We start from the raw sequence: 27035 nt of genomic DNA, 5'->3' as shown, positions 1-27035 counted from the left end.
TGATAGTAGAGAACGAAAATGAAAAGGACTGAAAATTAAAATTAATAAGACTAAAAACGACTCTGTCCTTCCCAAAGATAGGGGAATGAGTAAAGAAAATAAAAAAAATACCTACATTTGATATATACCCAAAATGACTGCAATATTTGTCGAAAAATTAAAATTTACGAATTGCGGTTGTTTCTTTAAAAAATAAAGATGCTTTATACTTACTTTTATTACTTTAATAAAATAAAGCGAGTCAATACAGGCAGCGCAGAATTTTTTAAAACAAATATGGAAATGAAAGAAAACGAACTTTATTAATCTTAAATTTATTATATCACACTTATGTTACTCAGTTAATTGTAAGGTATTAAATTTCTCCATGTCATAGAATCCCGCTTTTACTTGTCGCCCACCAAAAAATCTTCCATTTAAATCTACAACTGCTTTAATAGCACTCTCTATTCTTTTGAATTCAACAAATATTCTTACAGCCTCATCATTGGGTGCATTGGGCATTTCAAAAATCAACACTTTAATAACATCTCCATACTTGGTGTTGCATTCGTCTTTTACTTCAGGCTCTAATTCGTCATCAACATCCCCAGGACCTACCATATTCTGCAAAACAAGTGGTTATTTAATTTTTTTACATGCAACACATGAAGCGTAAATGGGGAATTAACACTAGACATTCTCTCGCAATTTAAGCAAAATATGTGTTATAGATGCTGAGTAAGGGTAGTAAAATATTATATTTTTGTAGCATTATTTCTCTCACATATCATCATTTATGAGAATATATAAAATAATAGAATAAGTAAATATGAGCTGAAATTTGAGATTAGAGCCTTTTAGAGGCATTTTTAGGCACTATAGGTGATTTGACTATAAATTTAGAATTAAGTACTGGAAACAGTATTTGTAATTTAGATAAGCAGGAAATTATAATTGGTTTTCATTTCTTGTCGCCCATTGCTAAAGGCCAAGAGGTATGTATGAAAATAATTGCTTCACATAAATTTAATGAAAAACATTACCTACCCTTAATAAAACTACTTTACTCGGTGATTTCATAATTTCTGTAATTGAAGGCTCTGATTTTAACATTTGGGGTGAATTTGAGGAAGCATTTGGTGAATCTGTAAAAAATTTGTCATTTATTACATTTACATAATACATAATGGGTTTTACCAAGCAGAATAAATTTTATGTTAAAATTTTGGAATAATAATAGAAATTTAGTCCATAAAAACAAATTGTATTAAAGAATACACAGAACTGGCAAATTACTGTCCATTCACTATAGATAGTCACCTGGAATGGCAATAATAAATGTTATTAATCGGTAAGGTATTAATAAGATATAAACTTATAGTTAATATTTCTATATGCAATTAAATATTAATAAAAACCTTTTAGCAGCTCTACAAATATGTAGTCAATGACCAAAACAAACTGAGAAAATAAATTATTATTAAAACTTACCAGGCCCAGGAGGCGGAAGCATGTTAAAACCAGGAGGAGGCATAACATTACCATCTCTTTCATGGATAATTCGGCCTCCTCTTTTGGAAGTTTTCTCAACTTGCAAAGCTACTGACATTCCTTGTTCTTTTTTTCCTAGGCCTTGACCTTCCTATAATTTGTAAGTTAATATCATATTGTTACAAATAAATAGCTATTTTACAAAGATACATAGGGGTAAAATGTTGAAAAGAAAATTAATTATTTGTTATTGAGATCTTATTTAAATATAATTTATACAGGGCTTATTTCTTTATCATGGACACTAGGCTTAAAGTGACGAATGAAGCGCAGTGGGAGGTGCTTTATCTAGTCTTCTTTATAGTAACTAATTTTGGAGGCCTCAAGAGGAGCCTGGTAAGGTAAGGTAATTTATTTTTATATATGTTATTATATGTATTGAAGCAGAAATTTTTCTGCTACCTTGTTAGAAAGGATGTCTTTTGGCAGATATATTTTTTTAAATATGATTATTTCAAAGAGTAATAAATGGAGGGGAAGAGGGTTGTGTCATTGGAATTACTGACAGTGAAGATTTCTTAGTCACAGTATTGCAATGGTTTGATTCTTATGAACTGCTTGTCAACAATTTTGTTCACTCTTCAGTATTCAATGGAAAAGTAATCAACCTAGTGTAAATTTAATTAATTCCTGGAAGCAACAATTCTGCACAACAGCTTCGGCTATTAACACCCTATGGCCAGTGCCCAGTCAATTTTCAAGGACTCCCTAAAACATTCAACTGGTGGAAAGCATGTCAAAAAACAAAATTGCCATTACCAATCACAGAGAACCCGTCTCTCAACTGAAACATTAAAAACCATTGCATTTCCCCAGGGGAACTCTTGGATGTGGCCACTCACAAATGGTTTCTTTGGGCTATTTTTTCGAAAAAGCGTGGGGCCAGATGAGTAAATTTCAATACAATGAATTATTATAGATAACAGATACCAATTTTCCAAATCTGCGAGCTCATACATCACACTCATCATACACATCATTCCAGCAGGTTATTTTGACTGTATATACGGTCAAAGCTATGATGAATTTGCTCAGGCTCACTTTACTGCCGAGTGTAGCACAGAGCACCAGGCCTTTTTTTGAATGGTGTGTGTAACTTGACAAGATATTTGAATGACATATTCTTTAAAAATGAAATCTGCAATTCTATTATATTGTTCAATGCTATTACTGAAACTATATATCAAATTGTTACTACTTATGTTAATTTTTTATATTAGTTTGAAAACATAAATCTGCCACCAGACACCCTATATAACGTTAATAACATTGCTACTGTTGGTTAGCAATTCAACTAGTCTCTCTTCAAATAGAGTGCTATCTATACTTTACCTTAAAACCATATTTAGCCATAATTTTAGCAGCAACTGAACTGGTCCCATAGCCACCTATAGAGAAACCCACTGAAGCAGCCGAGGCTGGTGCAGAAGGAGGTGATGGTGGTGATGATGTTTCAACGGTTAATGATGGTGGAGGTGCAATAGCTGCACCAGCAGCTCTTTTTGTTATTTCCTCGGCCTCTTCTTCCTCTGGTTGCTAGAAAGTATATAATTTCATTGATAAAAATGAATGTGTATCATTAAATTATAGGTTATTTAATCGAGTATCTAAATAAATTAACAAATCTGGAGATAAATTTTAAAACTAAATAGTTTAAATTATGTACTTGACATAAATTGAGTAGGTTTAAGTTGATACTGAAGAAAAGAGAAGTAAACTAAGTAAGTAATAGAGCTCCAGTGCATTTTAAGCTGATTATATTAAACATATGCTAAATAAAATGTTATATTTACAAATGGAATGAGTGTCTTTTCTGGAATTGTGTCATCTTCATCACCAAACCTTGATTTACGTTTTCGTTCTAATCTCTCATTTCTATCTCCTCCATCAAGCTGCAATCTTTTAGCCTGCATTTCTAATAATAAAAAAAATTACATGTAAACATATTTTAATATTGATTGTTAGATAAAATTTATGTAATGACAAACAAGAAATAGTTGCACATATAAGACAGCAAAAGTGATAAGAAATACTTTTAAAATCAATTAAAATTGACTGCAAGAAATAATGAAATAATCTTACCTTTAGCTACTTTTTCATAATCATTAGGCCACATTGGATCATACTCATTCGCCACATTCCAATCAAAATCAGTAACATTTAATGAAGGTGTAAAGGCTTTAGATTGAGAATTTGGACTATTTGAATTAGACTCTTCATCATCTTTTTGCTTGCTCTTTAAATCTATCACTGGTGTAAGCACCTAGGCAGATCGATTGTTAAAAATAAAAAATTAAAATAGTACTATTACAACCTAGTTGTACCCGAATGTACATAGAAGTACCTGTGTCGAACGCCGTAAAGCTTCTCTTTTTGGTTGTGTAACGGCAGCTTTTTTCAATTGTAGCTGTGATTGTAGCAACTTAATTCCCGATGACCACCCCGCGACTTTTTCTGTAGTACGAGCTTTTATGGTATCTAAATCGTCGTATAAAGACATGATGACTGAAATGTGGGCAAAGTTATTAATCATGAGATCATTGTTCCAGTGGCAGTTAGGATAATTTATTAGGCGGCGATTTCAAACTATTCATTTTTACTCGCTCAGGACATTTTACATTTAAATAACTAACTTTAATCCGGGCTAATGTAATTTACAGCATTTGTCTTAATAAAATCACGGCATCTGTCACACGGTGACAATTTCATTTTTATTATTGACACACAGACAACGTAATAACTTCTCTGCCAAATGAATATTTAATTATTAATAATAACATATACAATTATTAATTATTATAAAATTTTTGTACTTTAGATAAAAATTTTAGTACAGCTTTGAATGCAAAAATCAAACTGGATAGATAGACCACCCTAGCAATTATTGGAATATTTTTCTTACACAATTGTAAAAAATGTAATTGGTATGCAAAACTATAAAACATTATCCAAATGTTTGAAAACGGAAATACCTACACTATGTCTGCATTCAATAAAATATTATATTTATTCACGTAAATGAAAAATGGAAAGCATTTATTAGTTTTTCGATAGCATTTAAAAAGTATTCTTCGTCCTATTTAAAATCATTTTATATTCTTTTTACTTTATTATTTTAACATTGAATCGTAATAAATTTACTATCCACAGAACCATCTAATTTTAACGTAGGTATCATTTTGTTTCCTAAGTGCTGTATAGAATCATCAATGACATAAGTTACACTAAAAGTATTATATGGCAGTCAATCTTTAAGGAAATAAAGAAAAAACATATAATCAATTATTCAATGTCCGAAAAATATCTTGGTAATACCATTTAAGTTTTCTTTTAAAAATTTAGAAATATCAAAAGAAGTTTTTCATAAATATATATTTATGATATTTAAAACGAAAGCAAACTTTTTTTAAGCTATTTAGGACACTTTACATTAACACATAACATGTTTATGTTATGTGAAAATGTTTATTTTAAAACATCTGGCCACGCTTAAAAAACATAAAACCAAGAGAAAATTTTCACTTTGACATAAAACAAATTAATAATAAATTTTAAATGTATTTTTAAGTAAATTCAGCATTTTTTTTATTTAAAAGCAATGGGAACTCTTATAAGCAAAGATACACGACGAATCAGTTTTAATAACACTTTTGAAATTAATCCGGCACTTTTGATTGAAAAGTCGATTGAAGACCAAAACAGTTTTGGTATTAATGATTTAGAAACAGTGAGTAAATACATACGGTATTTGATTAGATATTTAAAATGTATTATTAGATAAAGTTTACTTCCTCGAATGAATTGGAATTTTGCATATACAAGTCATTTTAATAGTTAACTAAAACTTTTGCCACTTCTACTGTACCTATGTTCATAGGCTTTTCTTTTACTTTACTTACTTTCCGATTTTAAGATCCATTTCCCTAAAAATCCAAGGTTTTCCTATAAAAAAACATACTACTTGTTAAAAAACTACTGATAATATTCATAAAACTGAATCATGTTTTATTGCTGTCGAATATGACATTACTGATTTTTTAATTAGACCAAAAGAAATCCCATTCTTATTGCGAACCCATGAAATTTTTACAACATGGATTTGTTAAACACACAAAGAATTCTTAGTTTAAGAACTTTTTGTATTGAGAAATAAAAATTGGCCAGTTACTACTTAAAGGAAGAACTGTAGAGAAATGTTAATATAATTAAACACATTAAATAATTTTAAAAACACATCGCACAAAAGATGGTATGGTAGTAATATTTCGTAGGAAATTTTAGGCGTTATTTCCATGGTATTTTAAGGTTAATATAGAGTATCTAATTAATTTCTCATGAATTTAATTCCAAAGGAATGTGCCAATGATCTAACATTTGAGGATGCAATCTCTTCCAAAAAAATTCAAGACGAAGAGCAAAAATATTGGTCAGGGAGAATTGAAACTTTAAAAACAGAACATCAAATTATATCCAAAATTATTGAAACGGAATACGAAAAAACTATCGAAAATGCAAATAAATTGTACAACCAACCTACAGTTACTGACGATAAGATTAAAAAAATTAAACCTTGCTTTAATTGGCGAGCAAAGGTATACCATGTTACGTTATTATAATGTATAGAAATTGAGGGCATAGTAATTCACACTTGTAAAATAAACAATTTTAATTGTCTAGATATTACAATGCTACGAAAATAATCCCCGGCAATCTCTGGTATGTTCACCAATCGTCCAAGCATTCAATGAATACATAGAATTTTGTAGAGTTCCCGAATAACTTGTTGGCAAATAGAAACGTATATTTAGAACAACATTATTTTATTGATTCCTGTATGCCATAAAGTAATTTAGCATGTAAACCAAATGTCGGTGTGTAGCATAATCTGCGTAAACTGTAAATTATTTTTTATGAAAGGAGTATTCATTGCCTCTTGATTTATTTGATTGATTTTCTAAAGTCGAAGCAAAACTAAATCATCAATAACATGATGATGGAGCTTTTGCTGTATTTTAAAAACCGCATTTGAAGCTTAACAGTTAAATAATTTTGAAAAGATTTTTTAAATCTTGCGAACAAATGCGGGCGCAACAACCAGACAAGAAATAATGTTTTTAATATTTTACGAGCGGGGAGATACTGGAAGTTTTTAGAATACCATTAATAAAACTGTCAACTTGACGTTGTCGGACGCAACTATAACTTCTTCAGCGTCTGGAAACTCTTTTCATTGATTTTTTTCTTTTATAATTGTATAGATAAGATTTGCACCAGATTGATGCTGTTAAAATGACAACCCTACAATTCTAATACCAGCCATAGCCAAATACTCGATAATTTGTTTGGCATGTGTCAACTGTTGTCTTCTCTCCGAAGAGGAATCCTGCATGAACATTGCTCTCAAACTTTTCCAAAATATCAAGCCAGTAAATGCTAGTATAACAATTAGCTGTTACTGTTTCTTTATTTTTGAAGAACAATTGTTACATAATAGTCTGTCCAGCATAATACTGCACGCGCAAAAAATAATACTGCAGTTACACCGGTTATATTACTCTCCAGCTCGGTACGTCACAAACATCACAGGTACACAAATGGCGTTCCGTGGCAGTCATCATATACGGAGGGCAGTCAGGAGGGGTCCGCCCAGTACTGTTTTATCATACAATTACAACGGGTCCTTAGCTTTGCTATAATTAATTATTACGTAAAAACAGCTACATACGATATATACAATACACACACCTTTTAGACACCGATGTATTGCGTAAGGGTTTTTGTTTTATGTGCGGAACCGGAATCGGCATTTCTTATGTGACGAAGCTGTGAAAGCTGCGAAACTAACAGCATACTAACCATCTAAAATAGTGTATTAGCCCGTCCATTCAAAGAACGAGACGATCCTTTTTTTCCTACTTTTTTTTTGTTTCAATTTAATTTCACAGTACTAATGGAACGGGGTTTTTGAGCTTCGGTCAATATATAATATTTTCATCCAGCGCAATTTTCTGATTCATAAATAAACGTGTTAAAATATTTTTAATTTGATTCACACAAATACTCAAGCTTATTCGAATTTGACCAACACAACAGGGGTACAACTTCATTGTTAACGGCCGTAACCGCTGTTTAAGAATGGCTTTCATGCGGATCATCTCTAAAATTACATGGAACGACCTCGTTTGAGATTGATTGTTAAACTAGTTGTAAATAGTAACAAGGTGAAGTTTATCAACAAAAGTTAACCGTAGTCTATAGTGACTTATTGCTCTGAGGCTGTAAAGCAAATTTTCACGTTTCATATATATATATACTGACGCTGAAATTATGTAATGTACAGCGAAAGATCATTATATAATTTATTTTGGTATATTGGCGCCAACTTAAAATTAAATTTCATCGTTTTTCTCTAGTTCGTTATAATGCCAATTATTCTTGTGATAATTCTCAGTGTTAATTCTTGTGTAAAATATAAGAAGTGAAATTTATTTTACTTTTAATCGCTTGTTTTCGTATATCTTAGCTTTCGCAGACAGTTTAACAAGTAACTAACGAAAAGTTAAACGTCAAAACAAAGAGATAATTGTTGATTTGACGTTGACATAAAGTAACAGTTGAAAAGTTCAAAACTATCGAAGGGTTATTGAGTCGACAAAAGTTAAAAATGTTTTAGTACAATCATTTTCAGCAACTTTAAACCATGACTTCAAATGATTTAAAAATTGGCGATAATAATTCTTTTCGACATACTATATTAGAAAAGATCAATGCAAATATCCAGGATGAAAATAAAAATAAGGTGGGGAAAAAATTAAGGTGAAAAGGTGGTATTAATCAAAACGAACTTTGATTATAAGGAATATTTTTGGAGCTTTATCTGAAATAAGTATATGAATTAAAATAAAAATAAATTTCTGCTTAATTTTACTAGGCACCTGACATCAATGATTTTACCATAGTAAAACCTATAAGTCGTGGAGCTTTTGGCAAAGTATTTCTCGCTCACAAAAAGTGTAATAAAGACCAAATGTTTGCCATAAAAGTAATGAAGAAGTCGGACATGATAAATAAAAATATGGTCACGCAAGTTGTTACTGAGCGAAATGCATTGGCGTTATCAAGAAGTCCTTTCTGTGTTCATTTATTTTATTCATTGCAGTCAATGTCCTCTGTATACTTGGTAAGACTTTTTAAGCTACTACAATCAAAATTCTAATTTTATAATTATTTCTTGGGAATTTAGTAAGACAGTACATTGATTAAAAGCCTCAAGTACACACTTGGTGAATAACATAGTTGTTATGTACTGAGTAAAATGATATTTTCTTTGCATTTTAAGTTAAAGTCCCTAATGTAGATGATATAGAAGTGATATTTTTATTAAAAGAGTTAATAATTTTATTGGTAGGTTGATAATAACATGTACTTAATTATATCTATTATCTTACATAATAATTCAAATGTTATATATATTTATATAGGTTATGGAGTATATGGTTGGTGGTGATTTAAAATCCCTCTTGGGGGTTTATGGATTTTTAGAAGAATCTATGGCAGTATTCTATGCAGCGGAAGTAACTCTTGCTTTGGACTATTTGCATAAACATAACATTGTACACAGAGATTTAAAACCAGACAATATGTTAATATCAAAGACTGGTCACGTAAAGCTCACTGATTTTGGTTTATCTAAAATTGAAATTCACAGAGGTATATATACATTTTATTCACATTCATATATTGAGAGAAAACCATATGAATGGTTCTCTTTGTCTGTAAATTCTAATTTATAAGTTATATTTTTTCAGATTTGGAAATATCAGATTTTGTCAATAATACACCTAGTATAAACATGCGAACACCTGGTCAACTGCTGTCATTAACATCCCATTTGTCTTTTGGTTCAGGAGGAGGAGAAAGCATATCCAACTCTGTTGCTGATGCTTGTGAGAACCTTCTTGATGAACTTAGGGAGACTAGTATGAATATATTATTTCAGTATTGCCTAAACGCTGTATGAAATATTTATGAGACTAATCTGTCTTAATCACAGGTAAACTGAAGGACCCATTGGATGGGGCCTCTGGATTAGAAAGTTTGCCATTGGTGGACCATTCACAGTTATCAGGGATCCACCCATTCCTGAGTGCTGAAAGTATTAACTTAGATGATATTAGTGCAAGTATTTAACAATTAATATTATGTACTTTACATTTTTAGCTTTTGCAGAACCAATCTTTTAACGAATGTTTAATTTTTTTCTAGTGTGAAAATTCTGGTTCAGACTCATTAAGTTCCTATCACACTTGTGAAAGTTCTAAAAACAGTACAAACTCAAAGAGTAATAAGTCAACAGACTTAAGCAGTAATAATGGTTCTTCAACAAGTTCTTCAGTGCTAACTGATTCCCAGCATGACCAATCAACTTCTCCACTATGTAGAGGAAAATCTTTAAAAAGGATACCTAGGTATTTTTTTTCCTATTGCAAAGATTCCATATTTAAAATGTTCTTAATATTATTTAGACATATTTATAAACAATATGTTGTTATTATTCCATAGAGAAGAAACTTAAAATTTAATATTTTTTGATCACTCATTGCTTTAGCTTTCGTGCAAAAAAGAGGAAGAGAATTCTGGACTGTGAAGGAGATACACCAACTGGTGTTACCAGTCTTTTAGATAATATAGAAAACCATAGCGGTCTTACTCAAGAAATAATGGCCCTAGAACTTAGTCAAAATACACCCAAAAGAATATCAATTCACCCTACACCTGAAAGAAAAAAAAATCCTATAAAAGGTGTTTTAAAAAAAAGGTTAGTTTGAAACTGCTCTTCCTTATTTCAGATATCTATGGCTTATAAAAATTGTTAATGTACTCTTAAATATCTATTATTTATATTACCATTTTCCTATATTTATAGATGGGTTTCTCAAAATGACAGTCACCACTTTAATGTAGGTGTTATATTTTCAACACCCGTATCCAACAGTAAGTCACAGGGTTGTAAAAAACAGCAAAAAGCTACACGTTTTAATCTGCCTGTTGATGAACCTTTATCTAGTAACAAGGAAAAATCCTTTACATTCAGTAAACATGTTTCTACTAGCTTAGAGATATTACCTATGAGGAGATTAAGTAAGGTAAATATACATTTTTTGTAAAACATTTATAAGTATATTAAAAGTGTCTGTGATTATATTATTTTCAGGTGATCCTCTGTATAGTTCTTGTAATAAAACATTTTTATTGCATATACATATATATCAGCTATCAGCTCTCTATAAACAATTGTGTACAAAAATAAATAGTTGAAATATTTACTATAATCTCTTATCTTTGTGGAAACAAAATGACTTAGAAGATATTAATGTTATGCACATTCTAAAATTAATACATTAAAGATAGTAAATAATTATAGTAAAAAATCATAATTACCCACTAACTTTTAAATAATAGTAGATATGTAGGTAAATAGATTAATTTTTGATCAGATTTAAATTTTCAAAAACTCTTTTTTTGTTTATCTAGTGCATGTTGTTGCTACATTTTAAAATGGTTGAAATTGTAATTAATCTTGTATTTTTAATTGCTTTGTTTTTGTATGTAATATTGTTAATTGTGTTGGCAATTCTTAATAAATAAATTGCTAATATACTCATATTGAAAAGACATTTCTTTTGTAGGGTGAGGCTAATAAACTATCACCAACTGATATTTGTAAAACACCAATAATCACAGCCCATACACCATACAGAACACCTAAGAGTGTAAGACGAGGTAATCAAATATCAGACCAAAGAATCCTGGGCACTCCTGACTATTTAGCACCTGAACTACTTTTAAAGTAAGTTTTTTAGGTTCAGAGACCTTAATATCATTTGAGACCAGGACACCATGTACTTGGCTTGGTATTGAAACCAAAAATTGTATCATTGCCATGACCCCCAACTTTGTGGAACTGTCTTATGTAAAATGAGAGTTAAAAACTGGTTCATATATATTGATTTGTATTTAACCATTGATGATTTTGTGTTCCTTTAAAAAAATATTACCTGATTTTTTACTGAAAAAATTTCAACTATAGGAGGCATGTACTTGTTGTGTGTTGGCATGCTCTTTTTATTTCAGATGGTGCTTGTTACTGAAAACAAAAAATCATATCTTGTTCATGACCCCCAGCATTGGGGAACCGTCTTATGTAAAACAAGAATTACATTAAGAGACTTATATCTGATTTTTTTAGCCATAATCCGTTTTTAGCAGTATTTAATATTGAATATGATTTTCAGGAAAGGCCACGGTCCTCCGGTAGACTGGTGGGCTTTAGGAGTTTGCCTCTATGAATTTATGACTGGAGTACCACCTTTTAATGATGAAACACCTCAGGCAGTATTTAATAACATATTATCAAGAAGTGGGTCGATTACTTCTATTGTTAACTATTTTTTAATTATTTATTTATTTTCTTTATTTTCACTTGTTGCAATGGTCATTATACTAAAAAATATATATTTTTTTAAGGCTAAACTGTAAGTTAGTTAACTGTTTGATTTTGTGATTAAAAAACTAGGTTCTAACATAGCATAATAACATCTGGGTAGGGTTTAAATGTGATTTTATATTTGAAAGTTGATTTCAAACACAGATATTGAATGGCCAGAAGCAGACGAAGCTCTATCGAATGAGGCAATAGGTGCAATAGAAGCACTCCTTACTATGGAACCCTCTGAACGGCCTGTAGCTGGAGATGTTCGCCTCATGGCGTTATTCCGCAACGTCGATTGGGATAATCAACTAGATACACAACCACCGTTTGTGCCCACTCCAGACGATCTCCATGATACTGGATATTTTCAAGGTGTTAAAAATCAGTTACTGCTAATCTTCGTATTTTAATATTCATTGCCGATCCCGTAACTTTGTATTAAGTTTGCGATTTTTCACATAATTAACTCTCAATATAATTTTATTTTTCAGCGCGCAACATCTTGCAAAATTTACATGTCTCTAATTTTGACATGTAAAAATAAATGAAGTATGAAAGTCTAGTTCATTAGTAATAAATTCTTGTTCCAAAATTAATATTAACTTATGATTTTACTATTGTTTGTTTTACGGTTAATAAATGATATTTAATAAGATATTTTACAGTATATTAATTCATAGTTGTAGAAAGACAAGAGTGGAGATATGTTGTGTGTTTTTTATAATTGTCAATGAAGAAAAATACAAGTCAATCATTTATTTACGAAACTTATTCTATTTGGCACATGTTCAGGAATTTTTACTTACATGCCTATTTTCAGATTGAATTAATCAATTTATTAATAAAGACAAGAAATAAGCGTTGTCTTTTTCAAAATAATTGATTATACATTCCATTAGACGTTTTTTCGTGTTAAACTGTAATCGTGGGTGTGTTGTTTAATTTTTAGAATTCTTCTGTATCCAAGGTAAGAACGCTGTAACGCGTGTGTATACTCCTGGGTATTGTCCTTTTCCACAACCAATGCCCCAAGAGACTACTCCCACTTGGGTCCAGCGACCGCCTTCATTTACCATCAATGGGCCGCCACTATCACCCTGCCAAAATAAAAACATATTTTATGGCAAATATTATATCTAGTGTAAGGGTAACATGGAAATGTAACACCTTACAGATTGGTAGGTAATTGTTAACTTCTGTAGCTCTATCACCACATAGGAACATAGAGGCAAAAGGTTTATTAACACAATAAAAATTATTAAACGCAAAAACTAAAATATTAAAAAAAATATCGTCACGAAAGTTAACATCGATAATAATGTGAAGGAGTGAGAATGAGTATGTATGCAAAACAAGAAAACTAGCTAAGAGTTAATAATACATTATAGTATAAGATTTCAATATCTGCCTATTTTATTTATACAAACAGATCAAAATATACCTAAGACATTAGATATATAGTCCATTGTTAGCATTCTTTTACGGTATCCCAAATACATGGAGTGGGCATTTATTAAAGTTAATTGGAATTCAGAGTTCTTTTCTTAAATGACTTATTCAAAAAAAAATTGCAAAAAGTGCAATGATAGTTAATACTTACGCTACAGGAGTCCATGCTAGCTTTGCCAGCGCAAATCATGTGTTCGACAATTCCACCAGGTGCCGCAGATCCATATTTCAAACGGCAATCGGAGTTTTGCCATATTGGGATTGTTACTTCTTGTAGAACTGATGGCTGTGGTCCACCTTGAAAATAATTTATTTTAAATAATTTTCAAGGTGGATATATAAAATAATTTATTTTAAACTACACCAAAACATTCACTAAGGTAGAGGCGGAACATCCATGGCTGTGATTAAACCGGTATAGTTCTTTGAAATAGTTTATTTTGCATTAGTTACCAGAGCTTAACAATGACATGGAAACTACCAATTAACAGAAATGTAGTCTTTTATTTCGGGCTTAGTTGGTAATCGCTCGTAGGCAAGAAGAGAGAAGAGATTACAGACGAATAAAAGTGACCGTGATGTGACAGAGTGTACATTAAGTAGCGAGCAGAACAGATGGCCGCTGGAGCCTTACGGTTCTGGAGTATAGACCAGTAACCGCATGTCAAGAAATCGTCGGAAAACAATAGCTAAAATCGTGGGAAGCCATTGGACACTTGCTTAAATCGTGGAAAGACATTTAATGGTAATGGTATAATATGCCACGATCATGATAGCCAATTTTGTTGTTAAAAATGTAGAATCCATATTATTAAATTTTTTGTGATTTTTTCGATCGACTCCTATCAATGTATTGATGGCTGATATTCACAGCTACTTATCTCTTGAATAAATGAACTTCGTGAAACTATCGTAGCTGTTGGCAAAAACAGGTAATTTAGCCGTGACTGAGTAAATTACTTTTAAATGTTCACAAGCGTTGCTTGCAAGCAATTTTTGTCCGTTAACGTTATGCATATTATAGAAGACACTGTTATATCGGATACTTACTTTCTCGCAAACTGCCCCAACCAATTACAGTGGCCATTTGCCCTGCGTAGGCCCGATTACCGCCAGGCAAGCATATTGGTCTAATAGCTTTTGAGAATGCGACTGGCTGGTCTAAGGTAAGTATCGCAACATCATTGTACTAAAAAAACAAGTTGCAACATTTATTAATTGTCGTCTACCCACACATTTTTATCTAGCAAAGAAGGTATTAACTATTATAACTATTTTAAAATTTGAACATATGTATAGAAAAAAATTTGATTAAAAATTACTAAACTTATCTTAACCCTAGCGCTCGAAATTATGCAATATGTTAAAATTGTTATATGGTGCAACATAAGTGGAGCGGTTACTTCCTGGTTTAATTTAAATAGTCCGAAAAGAACATAGATACTGCGACGTCTTTCGTCTGTCATTATTTCTATAAAATTTTAGTGTAAAAACACGAAATTTGGTGTGTATTTACCCTAAATCATTATAGACTGAACAATTACAGAGCATATCGTAGAACATTGTTGTATGAAAATTTCTCTGAGAAAGTTTATTGGACATTCTTTCAATAACATGTCAGGATTTGTAAGAAAACATGTCTTCTATACCATTTCGAAATGTTTCTAATAATGTCTTAGTGTTTTATCACTAAATTCAAAATGTTAAGAATTGAAAATGTTAAAGATTTACCAATGTCTGCATGTTGAAACCTCTGTGCCTCACAACTCGCTTAATTTTCTTTTCTACGTGTTGAGTCTCTGTGTTAGTGCGAATGTTGTGGTCGCCGAGGCGTGCAGTGAGACGTGCCACGTCCCATGACGTCATGCTGGGAATAAAATTAGTGATCGTCCTTATTTGTAAATAACACTTGAAGTCTAATATTTTATTTCATTTATCCTCGATATATTAAATGGTTATTTAATTTTCCAAAAAAGATGATCACATAAATCAATGCCGAAATCGGGTTATAGGGTAGGTAGTGACGGTAGTACTACCGAAACCTCTGTACTGCTCGTTCCGTCGGTCTGCCGTCAACGCTCGTGGCGTACGTACCGACAAATAGAAAGCTGTGGCAGATCTTGAACAATAAATTGCACTTTTATTTCAAACCAAACGCTTGAAACAACAGATAATTTTAATTATTTTCTTGTGTTAGCTACTATCTGCACAATCACCTGATTCTGGTTTTACTGTGAATTATGAGAGAACCTGGTGTCATTCACTGCTGGGAACACATTTCCTTTAGTAAGGCAATGTGATCAACTTCGCATATATGTGTTAATTTTTGTTTCGAACGGCATTTAATGTCAATGTGTATTTAGAATTGGTAACCTTTTATTTTGGTACACTTACTGGGCAACACAATGCGCCGCTGTGAGAACGTGCCTATCATCAAAGATGGAGCCACCACAGAACTGTCGGCCTCCATTAAAAAGCGCGACGATCCATGGCCATTCGTTTAATTCTGCGTTATGTCCACCCACAATTCTTTCCTCGTCCTGTAACTCTGAAGTACTTCCGTAAGTCTGCAAACGAAAAATATTTTTATTGAAAAATGTTTTTGTTTGAATACATTTGTTGAATTTGAATATTGAATTTTTTTGAAATTTGAAAATTTTAATTTTAATTTGAATATTTTTGTATGAATATACAAAAATATAATTGAAAAATAATTTGATTAATTTGTAAATTAGTATATAGCAGGGGTGGCCATGCTCCTTGATAGTTCGTGCCATAGTTCGAAGTTTGAAATGTGTCCGAAGCCGTAATCTAACACGCGATCGAAATTTTTTTTTTACAAAAATATATTTATTGAAATTATATGACAAAAATACTAAATATTAATGGCACACGTATATGTTTACTCCTAATAATACTTAAGATGCTGGTTAGTCAATTATGATCAGTATTTGAATTTCGCTAATTTTATGGTTGGAATAATAATAATTATTATTCACACCAGTAATTTGCTTCGATTCCCCAAGACCTGTCATAGGTTACATAGTATTAAATATTAAAATAATTGGACAGTTAATCGGAGCCAAAAATAGTCGTTCAAAGAGCCATATGTGGCTCGCGAGCCGTAGTTTGGCCACCTCTGGTGTATAACATAAGGTTTTGTTTTAAATATGTAGTATAAGGAAATTTGGCAGTTTAGTGCTCATGTGTCCTAGCCTGTGATAGAGGGGAGCAGAGGTCGGCAGATAAGGAGGCGTTGAGAACCTGTTTATATCCTGTGTAATTTCATATTCGAAGGTGCGTAGCAGGTATCATTATTTACACTTTGGAAAAGTAACAGCTAATAATTATGTGAAATGGTTTATAACAAGTTCTCGCTTATACATATATAGACATATAAAGGCATACAAAGGTGATAAAAATCCCATTCAAGCCTGTCTTCTAACCATCTGGTTTCAGGGTTACAGAAAATTTCCCTCGAATCCAAAAAATAACTAGAATTACCTGTGGTCCATTTTTGATACCACAGGAACTATCCACAGCAGGTTGACCAGTTGGTCTGGAAGGTTGAGTAGGATAAATAGGTGGCCAGGTCTGAAATAAGAAATACTTTTCAAAAACTGTTGTCGATGTTACGAGATTAACCAGTACATCGTATAAAAATATTGATTTTTGTTTTAATATTTCTTAAGTAATTTTACCTGCTTCGTAGTGCTAGCTGGAGGCTTTGTGCCCCATGTTGTTGTCGGTTTGCTTGTACTTGGTCTTGTAGGTTCTACATTACCTGCGACTGTAAATCAAGCGTATTGTTAGTTCTCCTACACAAATAGCAAATATTTTAAATTTGGTATAACATTAATAAATTGCTAAAATCTAAGTAACATGTGAAAATATTACTTTATTTATACTTTGTCTTCAAAGGGGTATTTACCATTCCTAATAATAATATTAATATGTACCTAAAGAAGGAGGGTGTGTAGGTGCGGAGTGATCAGGTGGGTGAGTCGGCAAAGGCGGGATGGTCGGCGGCCAGTTTTCAGGTATTTGTCGGACTCGATTAGGGTCTCCAAATGACCATTGCTCTGATACTGTTGATACAATACGTCCTGGAAACCTACAACATGATATATCGCCGTTAATAGATTCAAAAACTGTTTGCTTAGAATGTATAACTGTACTGTGTAAAGAAAATGAGAAGTAGGTTTAATATAACATGAAAAGGATTTACGCATTTTTATATGAAATAGTAATTAATAAAATTGCTGCGAAATGTTCAAAAATTTTCCGTACCCGGTTAAATGCGCAAGCCGTGCGTGTTCTGGTATCAGTTGAGGTAATACTCCAAGTCGCTGGACATCTGGCTCCTGCTGTGGGGGCGTGCCCACCGGCTCGGTGCAACAGACACCGAATACCTAAAGCAAGACACGTATCATTTCGATTTTTAAATGTTATAAATCCTACCACATTAAGCTCCAATAGTTGTACGGAAAAAATAAGTGTCAAGATTCCCGTACAAGGCGAGCAACTTTTCGTGTAATCAAGCAAGTAGCTTTATTTTGTTTCGTTTGCGATGTGAGATTGAACTGTAAAGGCAAAAAATACCTTTACATAGTACAGATTTAATATATTGTTTTATTTACTATTCATATTGAAATTTACCATATTGGTGTTCATTACTATTGGTCATGAGACGGAGATGTCCGTCACTTGAAAGTTTTATTTAGAGCAAATGCTTAGAAATGACACAAGCGGCCGTCATAAGTGTCGGAATTTGATCTATGACTTTGAAATTTTTTAATTGTAGGGATAGAAATGAATAAAAACAACTTACCTCCATGTTGTTAGAGTTGACGTAACTACAAGTGTCGTAATGTCCCATCACCCATCCGTCCCACCCTGACAGATCAACAACTTTGAAAAGTGGGTAACAATCACGAAAACTCTTACATGTTCCGGTTTTTCCCATATTTGTTTCACAATTGAATCCAAAAGCACCATCGTCATTGGTTTGTGCCTGATATTTGGGTCAAAATGTATATTTATTGTCATTGAGGCAAAAAAGCAAAATAAAATACATGAGTAACAAGAACAATCTTATCTTGACAATAAGAACTTCTGGTATAAAACAAAATCAAAATTGAATGTTTGGTCTTCCTGGATACATAAATCTCAACATCTGTCAATTATCAACATCGAAACTACGCAGGTAAATTAACTATAGTTCTTATTGTGATGGTTATTATGATTTCTTGTAAGTTATTTCGAGTACTTCGTTCATTTAAAATACCGTATATGTGTTAGTAAATACTATATCGCTTTATTTTGTTATTAGATCCTTTTTTAGAATTTTGTTATTGGATCTTTAAAAAATAGGCCTTGAGTAGCATATTTCTTGACTCAATAATATATATATATATATATATATATATATATATATATATATATATATATATACATATTTATTTATATATATTTAAATATATATATATATATATATACACATACATAAACACTAATTTTACTAAAAGAATTTAAAATTGTAACTAGATGAAATGATTATCAAACTTACCAGCCTAGACTGCAATAAAAGGGCCTGTCTCGCTTCTCTGGTATTATTTACTGCCTCACGTCGCACACGCGACGTTGCCGCTAAAATGAATTGGCCAAACAAGTTATTTATTTTCTACATATCATTTATAAATCTTAAAATAATAAAATCAACATCTTAAAATAATAAAACAAAAATATAGGACACAATCATTGTACACTTGTTATTTTGGTACATAACGCTAATACTACAATATACTTAAATTCGGTAAGAGAATTCTACTTATTGAAAATCCCTGTTGTATTTTGCAATCTTTCATACAAAAAGTAATATAAAATGAAGCATTGATATCAATCAATAACCGATAAAAAAGTAGGAAATTAGTTGTTTCTTCAAAACGATCAATTTTTTTATATTCACTTATTTGAAGACATAAACCTGCAATACTATGTGATACCCATATTATGTGAAACATCCTTTATTCCTGAACCTGAACAATCAAGCCTAGTAATAAACGATGACTTCAATCATCGATAGTAAAATCCAATAGCTATCTATTATATTTTCATTTGATTTAAAAAAAAATTACAGATGTTACAGTGTAAAATGATTAAACTGGTATACATTAAAGTACATCAAGAATACACCTTAACTGCAAAATTTTAAATTTTTTGTATAACAAAAAAACAATATGTTTAATAAATATACGTGATATATTCTTCAAAATCATATTATGACTTTATTATTTCTAATGAAACATTTTAATATCAAGCGAAAAACATATGTAAGTCAACTTCAAGTTAATTGCCAACAAACTCATTTTAGTCACTCAAATACAGTACTCGTGTATTCCCGATAACTTAAATATATATTAATTTATAATAACAGTTGATACTATTGCATTGTTATTTATAAAATCGTGTAGATAGCTTTGCATTTTACATCTAAATCGTTGCCCAAAAACATCTTATTTTGTAAAAAACCATTAACAAAAACACAAATGTGGACCTACAACACACAGGTGTTAAAAGCCGTATTTACATTTGCATGGAATTCCTGCATACATTTACCTGCTTATTACTAAACGTATCTGATACAACGGCCGTGTATAGTACTATAAAGCGACACTTATTGATTATTCTACCGGCGTCTAAAATTCAATGGTCTCAACATATACACAAGTTATTTTGATTGCTGCATAACGGTTACCGTTTTGTATAAAATCATCGCATTGGCACCCGGTATCTATTTAAATTATTTTGGTCTATGTGAAAGTCACGTATAATTGACATAAAAATGCGAGGCAATAAATATTAAACATGTCCGACGAGAATAAATTTCTTTAACATTAGTCACAGTTCCATTTAAAGATCATTATACTCACACATAGACTTAATATTTTTTCATATTTAAAGCGTTGAAGTACTTTTATACATTCAATAGTAATATTAGTTAACCGTTTATATAGTTCATGATAATTTTTGATTTATGACTTGGTAATGATTAACGTGTAAAGGCATGTTATCATATATTCAATTCTAGTAGAATATTTTATCATAAAAACAGTAGTTTTGTAGTTCATTAAAATATTTTTGATTCTTATGAACGGTCGATAAGACAAAGCGACCACGCTAAGGTTGTTGGACGAAGCTGGACGCAGGCGATTTTCGACAGGTCTTATTGGAAATCAATGGGGTAAGCCCAAATAATGATATACATGGTTTCTCAGAATTATCCAACTAATAAGAACACTGTTAAAATATTGATAATACTCATTATTTGATTTTTGAAAACCAAAACGCACAAAAAGCTAGATTTTATTTTTTAAACATAACACTACGTAAACAACCATTTGTTGATGGCACTTTAAACCTTTTGCGGGAGATATCGAAGACTTGTTAAGAAATTTCTCCGGAGTCATATTTAATTTCTAAACATATAAAAGAATATCTTATTAAAATCTCGTAGACAATACTTTTAAATAAAAGTTCCACAACAGTTTTTTGAGTGGTTTTAAATCAATTCAGTGGTGGCTATTGAATATCACCCTTTCAAGAAATCACTTTTTGAGTAGAGTTCGCGAGTTTTAAGCGGTACGCGCTGTTTTTCTCTATGGAAAAATGTTTATCATCTTATAGAGCGCGCCCAATTCGCCGTAATTGCTTTATCTATATGATCTTCCGTTAAATAAAGCAGCAAAATCCATTACACCGTCATTGCGACTCAAATTGTAACTTTGGTATTCTGTAAATCTTTACACGTTTGGTCGCTTTCTGCCAAAGTAAGTCAGAAATTTTACTACTACTAAATAATGTCGTAGTCATATATCTCTTTAACATTAAGTTCACAAAACTAAGTCAGAACGATAGTAGAACCTGATTATTTTTGTTCCACTTTCAACAATTTGCAATCAGCCTTGAAATGTATGCCACAGTCCGCCATCAACAGCGATCGCGGCGCCACCCTGATGCTCTTTTTTTCTCAGGCTCCACCCCGCCGCGTCTTATTAAGGCACAATAACAACGGTTTTGATAGCACTGTAATGCACGAAGCTGTCAGCTTACAGAATTCGCAACCGATCCGATGTGTTCTGTAGTCCATACCATTTCTTAATGACCATGATGAGTATTGAATATTATGTTTAAGTAACATTAAATTCCAGGAATCATAAGAGGATATTGACAATACTAGGTGCAACTGCAGTTTTGCAAATAGTGAAGTCGACTTATCCGACGATAGCGAATAAGCTCTCGACTGTTCTTGAAATACGCAAGTTTGAGAAACGAGCCCTGGTCTCCCAAGTAGACTATTAGTGAAGACTAAAAATGTAAGAATAAATCGAGCTCGTTGTATAAAAATAAACAAATAATCCAATTATTTCGTTGCTGGATTGTTCTGAGATACCGTGTAATAATACGTATAATTGTTCTATCATGTCGAGTAAGTTAGAAGATAACTCCAGTTTTTGAACGCGTCTTTTATTTTTCTTGGAACAACGACTGTTCGACAAAATATAGAAAAATACTGTAATTATATTCTAAAAATGTTATACATTTATTTTGCCGCTGTAATTTACCGCAAACACGAATAACTGTACACGTATAATCTATTTAAAAATCGCTTTTGTGAAGTTACAATCGATAATTATGGATAAATGTATAATGTATATACTGGTTCGTATTGTACGAAATTAGCTACAATTTTTTGCATCATAAATATTATGATTAACATTAATAAAAGTAATAAATAAAGAAAAATATCATTGTCATTAACGTCATCAGAACAATAGCAAAATGAATTCATAAAACGTAAAAATAAGTAAGCTAAAAAACCAGTCTTTGAGAAAGAGACTACTGCATACAAATTGCAACCCACACTTCATAGTTATTAAATCGGATTTCAGACGACGCTAATGATGTACTGGTATTAAAAATTCCTAGGATCAACTTTTAAGAAGTGCATTGCTTTGTGCGTCAAACAAAAAATGTATATAGGATAATAAACTTTAGGCGTAAGCCTGTAGCGTTGAATACTTTAATAACCTGATGGGCGGGACAATGTCAAAATAACGTCAAATGATATATAGGCATGAACATTTTGCATACACTTAAAGCTTGATATTTTCTTGGATTTTATCTCGTTAAAAATAGTTTACTCGATAACTTTAGCTATATTATAAAGGCTTCGTCAATATATTTAGTCTAGAGCAGACATCAATTTTAAACATATTAAGTACATGTTCAGTAGTTCACTATTGTGTTAGTTTAAAGTTTTATACAAGTAATTGTTATTTATTGTTTTAGTATTGATACTTAGTACATTTTATATTTCATTGTATATAAACACATATAGTGGTAATATAAGATACAAAATACTGATTATAGTAAATGTCAAAGTTTTCTAAACAATCTTCCCGATTTTAAAGTTCAAATATAATTCAATTTCTTCGAAATCGGTGGCACTTCTAACTCGTCTTTTATGTATTGGCTGAATTATCTCTCAAAGGAACAAATAATGAACAATGGAAAAGAGATTATTGTTATTAAAAAGTATAAACGTTTAATAAAAAATGGAAATTTATACATATAGAGAATTTTGTTTATCGTTATGATAATATTTGGTAAACATAAATAAATGCAACAATTTAATCTGTACAAAAAATAGTATATTTCAGAATTTTACTCTTTACACCAGTTTAAGTTTTAACGATCACAACAGTGGCCAGCCAATGCATTATCTGTTTACATTTTTAAAAGAGTAAATTATAACTTTTAACAAAATCATGTTATTCCTTTTTTACATTAATGCTAAAACATTTATTTCTGACTGTTAACAAGCAGTAGCCGTTAGAATATAATAACAATACATTTATAATATACTACATGGCAAATTATTGTTCATATTATTATTATTTTTTTGTAGATAATTTTATGTATAATATCAACTTTATAAAAAGAAACTGCTCTATCGATCAAATGTCTGACTTTACGTATAGCTTTTTGAATGTCATTATACGTTATTTGTTCCTGTCAATTAAAACTTTACCCCTTCTAAAAAGTATAACTTATACAATGAAATGAAAGAACCATTAAATTGTTTTATAATAATTAAAGATATAAAACATTGCATCAATAATTTTTATTTTAACTTCCAACGTAATATACGTTAGAAGTTAAAATAAAAATTATTAATGCAAAACGTATTTATAATCCCTTTAGTTGTTGTTTTTGGAATATGAAACCTACTATAAATATTTTTACTAAATTTTACTAACTTAATTACATTGGTAAAATTCAGTAACTACTTCTCGCAATAATTATTGCGAGAAGTAGTATAATAGACGAGATATTTCTCCTTTCAGTGGTTTTGTTACACGTAAAACATTAGTAGGAATGATTTGGTAAGCATATGATTTCAAAAAAGATGCTCAGGAATGCCGCTCATACAGAGATGAGTATTCATTTCCATACCTAAACCTAAAATAAATGCTTATTGAAACTAAAGACATTAAGATTAAAAAGATATTATAACTTATATTATATTACGGACAACCGCGCATACCTGCAGGTAATGTTAAGAAATTGATTATTTTTTAACAATTTTTTTTAGAGATTAAGTTGCTTTTATATGTGTATTGATTAGCATTAAGTATGTAGTTTACACATTTTCAGCCTGCGAACATTTATATTTTTCAATGTAAACAAGTTGTGTAAGTAATAAATAGAATAAATTGTGTTCTGGATTCCGGGTTCAGACTTCATTGTAAGGAAATGTCAGCGGTATCGACTGGAACAGTCAAGTGCGACTTGATCTAATTAACGCCTTTGGTATGAGCCGCAAAAAATGTAACAAGCGGGTACTATTAGAGAACGGTTAGAGTCGACGGGACAATACTTGATGTGGCTCTCGTTTGCGTGTAGGCGTTTGGACATTTGCATTGAATCGATCTTGTCGACATCATCACGACCAACAAATACGGCCCGGGTTGATGACCACCTACTTTAACGATCAGAATTTTTGTGGACAATAAAATATAAAGATTTTTTGCATGAAAACGAATTCACAGCTATGAAAAGTGAATCTGTTTTTGACTTAAAATTAACAACAACTACTCATTTCAATGTTTCTTGTTCCTTTTTCGGACATCTCAATGCAAAATTGTTACTTTCTCTAGCCCCATAACCTCATATTCACATGTAAGGCATTGTTTTGATAGCGCACGGTGGGAATGCTTAATATTTTTCTGGCCTGTGGTTAGCCGGTGTCGGTGTATTTCGACGTATCAATTTATAACTTTTAATATTATTAAATATTGCATTAAAATATTTAAAAAAATATAAAAATATTACTTTTACAATTTAATGATACATGTATTTCTTCAATTATTAATCAAAACGAAATCTCCATAGAAGATGTCATATTATTGTAATTAGTTTTAATTTTCTTACCGTTAATAATGACCGCATCTTCAGTGTAAAACGCGCCGTCGGTTTCCGAAAATTCGTTTATTTTATCAAAAGCACTACTGTAAACCGTAGCTGTGATTGCAAACCAAACTACTATTGATTTAATTTTAATTAACATTTTTGCTCAAAAAATCTAAAACATTCACAGAAGTTTAACGCGTCTCAAATAATTGAAAAAAAATTCTGCGCGCGACGTAAGGATGTACGTCCTGCAAGGAGTCTCTTCGCAAAATGGTTTGGAATCTTGATTCTGCGCCTTTATAATATTTTCAAAAGACGCTCTACATTAGGTTTCAAAGATAACAGAACATTTTTTCTTTTCTTTTTTGTATGACGCTGGCATTTGCGAACAATTATATTAGAGCGTTATAAAACATGACATTCGCCACACCAAAAAAGTTGATCACAGATTGATAGTCCTTAATATTGCAAAGTTCACACGGCGTCGTAAGAGCATAAAAGAAATACCATAACTTATTTTGGAGATCAATAAACCACTTTGCATTCCTACCTTAAGAAATGAATAATGAAACACGCGAAGAGGTCCTTGACTCAGCAAATTGAAGGGTTTTTAATGAAATCGAGAAACTTTTTATCAAAACTGTCACACTATGATCTGATTGCTGAACATGTAAATATGGAAAAATATCTGCACAAGTAAGTAAGTTTAAAAAAAATCGAATAGTTATTATACTAATATTTTTATCTAGGATGGTATGGTATGTTTTTTATTTTTATTATTGAGTCTAATAATTAGGTACATAATTAGGTAATATTTATTTAAGAAAAATAAATATTACCTAATTTTACGGGATACGTATAAAAAACATCTCTTTAAGAATTTTGAATGACAAATTATAACCAGTCCAGATATTATTTCTTTTGGACATTAATCAACCAGAGTGCGCATTTAGGTTGTGCAATATTTACAACATTTAAATCACTCAGAACAAATAATGCAACCTTTATGTGTATAATTAATAGAGTTTTTTGTTTATGTATTGTATATTGTAAATATCATCCAACAAAAGAATATTCTTACTTGAAATAAATTTTGTTTTGTTATAAAACCTTTACTATTCATAAAATAAAGTGTTTTATGGTTTAAATTGTAAAAATTTAATGACTTTAAAAGATTTAGGTAGCCATGCTGTATACAATCTCAGTTACTGAAAGACAAAACTTTCATATTAACTATGAAGAAAGTTCAAAATAATCCCTAAAGTAGCTTTATCTACATTTTATTATTTAACAAATAAATATTTCTCACCACTACTTGTATTAACATGGTTATAAATAATACGTTTCATTCGGCAAGAAAAAGAAAATATATTACTTCAATTTCAATTTGCATTATTTTTCTTTATCGGCTTATTGGGAAGAATGCTATTGTAATTAATAATACTGATTATTTTTTACAAATTCAGTGTGTTTGTTCGTGTAATAATATTGGAGAAAGCTAATTACTTAATTTGTTTACACGTAAAATATTTTGTATAAAATGCAAGATATTATTTTGTCACTTGTGGGACCCTAATTTTGTTTTAATAAAGAGATGGAAATTTTGTTTTGGGTTTTTCGGACCTTTCGAAATGAATGCGCAGCAGGTAAACAACTTAGGGTGCGATTATGCTTCCATAAAAATAAAGGAAATAAATATTAGCGATATGTTAAGATGAAATAATTTTGACAATCTTTTTCATATATTTTTATTTATACTGTTATCCATCTTTTAATTTTACATTCATTATGTTGATACATGAACATTGATAATAGATTTGTCATCTTACACATTATTAAACAAAAAAAATTTATTAAAAACAAAAGAAATGAATTAATAAAACTATAAATTGACTTTGAATCTGGTCTTAAATTCAGTTACGTTTAAATTAAGAACTTTACATTTTAAGTAACTTGCCTCTTTTTTATTGTACATAAACGGGCTTTAGTCTTTTTGTGTGGCTAAAGTAGCTGTAAGCTAAAGTGATAACTAGATCGAAAAGAAATTAGTATCACAATAATAGCTTCAATGGTGCAGTTCAACAGA

The 27035-nt window shown here is 31.0% G+C and overlaps 4 protein-coding genes across 6 annotated transcripts; 2 read left to right on the top strand and 2 right to left on the bottom strand.

The window, feature by feature from the left end:
• Positions 1–304: 304 nt before the first annotated feature.
• Positions 305–4240, bottom strand: Spf45 (splicing factor 45). 2 transcript variants are annotated; one of them, XM_068770349.1, is made up of 8 exons: positions 4167–4240; positions 3878–4038; positions 3616–3796; positions 3327–3448; positions 2866–3069; positions 1474–1624; positions 1030–1127; positions 305–606 (listed from the first exon to the last, which is right to left on the bottom strand). In XM_068770349.1, the coding sequence occupies exons 2-8, from the start codon at positions 4031–4033 to the stop codon at positions 334–336; spliced, it is 1185 nt and encodes a 394-aa protein (XP_068626450.1). In that variant the 5' UTR covers positions 4034–4038; positions 4167–4240; the 3' UTR covers positions 305–333. The 2 variants fall into 2 exon arrangements, with proteins under 2 accessions (XP_068626450.1, XP_068626449.1); XM_068770348.1 differs by having other exon boundaries at positions 3878–4216.
• An 891-nt stretch (positions 4241–5131) lies between these two features.
• On the top strand, positions 5132–6312 carry LOC137926778 (uncharacterized). Its single transcript, XM_068770477.1, has 3 exons — positions 5132–5260; positions 5886–6125; positions 6211–6312. Exons 1-3 carry the CDS (start codon positions 5132–5134, stop codon positions 6310–6312), a joined length of 471 nt encoding a protein of 156 aa, XP_068626578.1.
• Positions 6313–8155: 1843 nt separating this feature from the next.
• gwl (serine/threonine-protein kinase greatwall) lies at positions 8156–12650 on the top strand. Of its 2 annotated transcripts, none has more exons than XM_068770476.1 (12): positions 8156–8332; positions 8465–8713; positions 9015–9243; positions 9342–9479; positions 9587–9711; positions 9799–10001; positions 10142–10351; positions 10460–10679; positions 11223–11383; positions 11829–11953; positions 12185–12397; positions 12517–12650. In XM_068770476.1, the coding sequence occupies exons 1-12, from the start codon at positions 8234–8236 to the stop codon at positions 12561–12563; spliced, it is 2019 nt and encodes a 672-aa protein (XP_068626577.1). In that variant the 5' UTR covers positions 8156–8233; the 3' UTR covers positions 12564–12650. The 2 variants fall into 2 exon arrangements, with proteins under 2 accessions (XP_068626577.1, XP_068626576.1); XM_068770475.1 differs by having other exon boundaries at positions 9342–9512.
• Positions 12651–12757: 107 nt separating this feature from the next.
• l(2)k05911 (lethal (2) k05911) lies at positions 12758–25206 on the bottom strand. The gene is made up of 12 exons (XM_068770347.1): positions 24971–25206; positions 19044–19123; positions 18306–18488; positions 17765–17886; positions 17434–17588; positions 17176–17264; positions 16979–17068; positions 15869–16041; positions 15206–15341; positions 14525–14663; positions 13626–13771; positions 12758–13122 (listed from the first exon to the last, which is right to left on the bottom strand). The coding sequence occupies exons 1-12, from the start codon at positions 25104–25106 to the stop codon at positions 12964–12966; spliced, it is 1608 nt and encodes a 535-aa protein (XP_068626448.1). The 5' UTR covers positions 25107–25206; the 3' UTR covers positions 12758–12963.
• Positions 25207–27035: the final 1829 nt, after the last annotated feature.

This window comes from Battus philenor, unplaced genomic scaffold (assembly GCF_028537555.1).
Source record: "Battus philenor isolate CCGP_79_NKW_IND1 unplaced genomic scaffold, ilBatPhil1.0.hap1 SCAF_3, whole genome shotgun sequence".
NCBI classification, from domain to species: domain Eukaryota; kingdom Metazoa; phylum Arthropoda; class Insecta; order Lepidoptera; family Papilionidae; genus Battus; species Battus philenor.
Note: the sequence above shows the minus strand (reverse complement) of the source record. Positions and strands in the feature narration are given on the sequence as shown.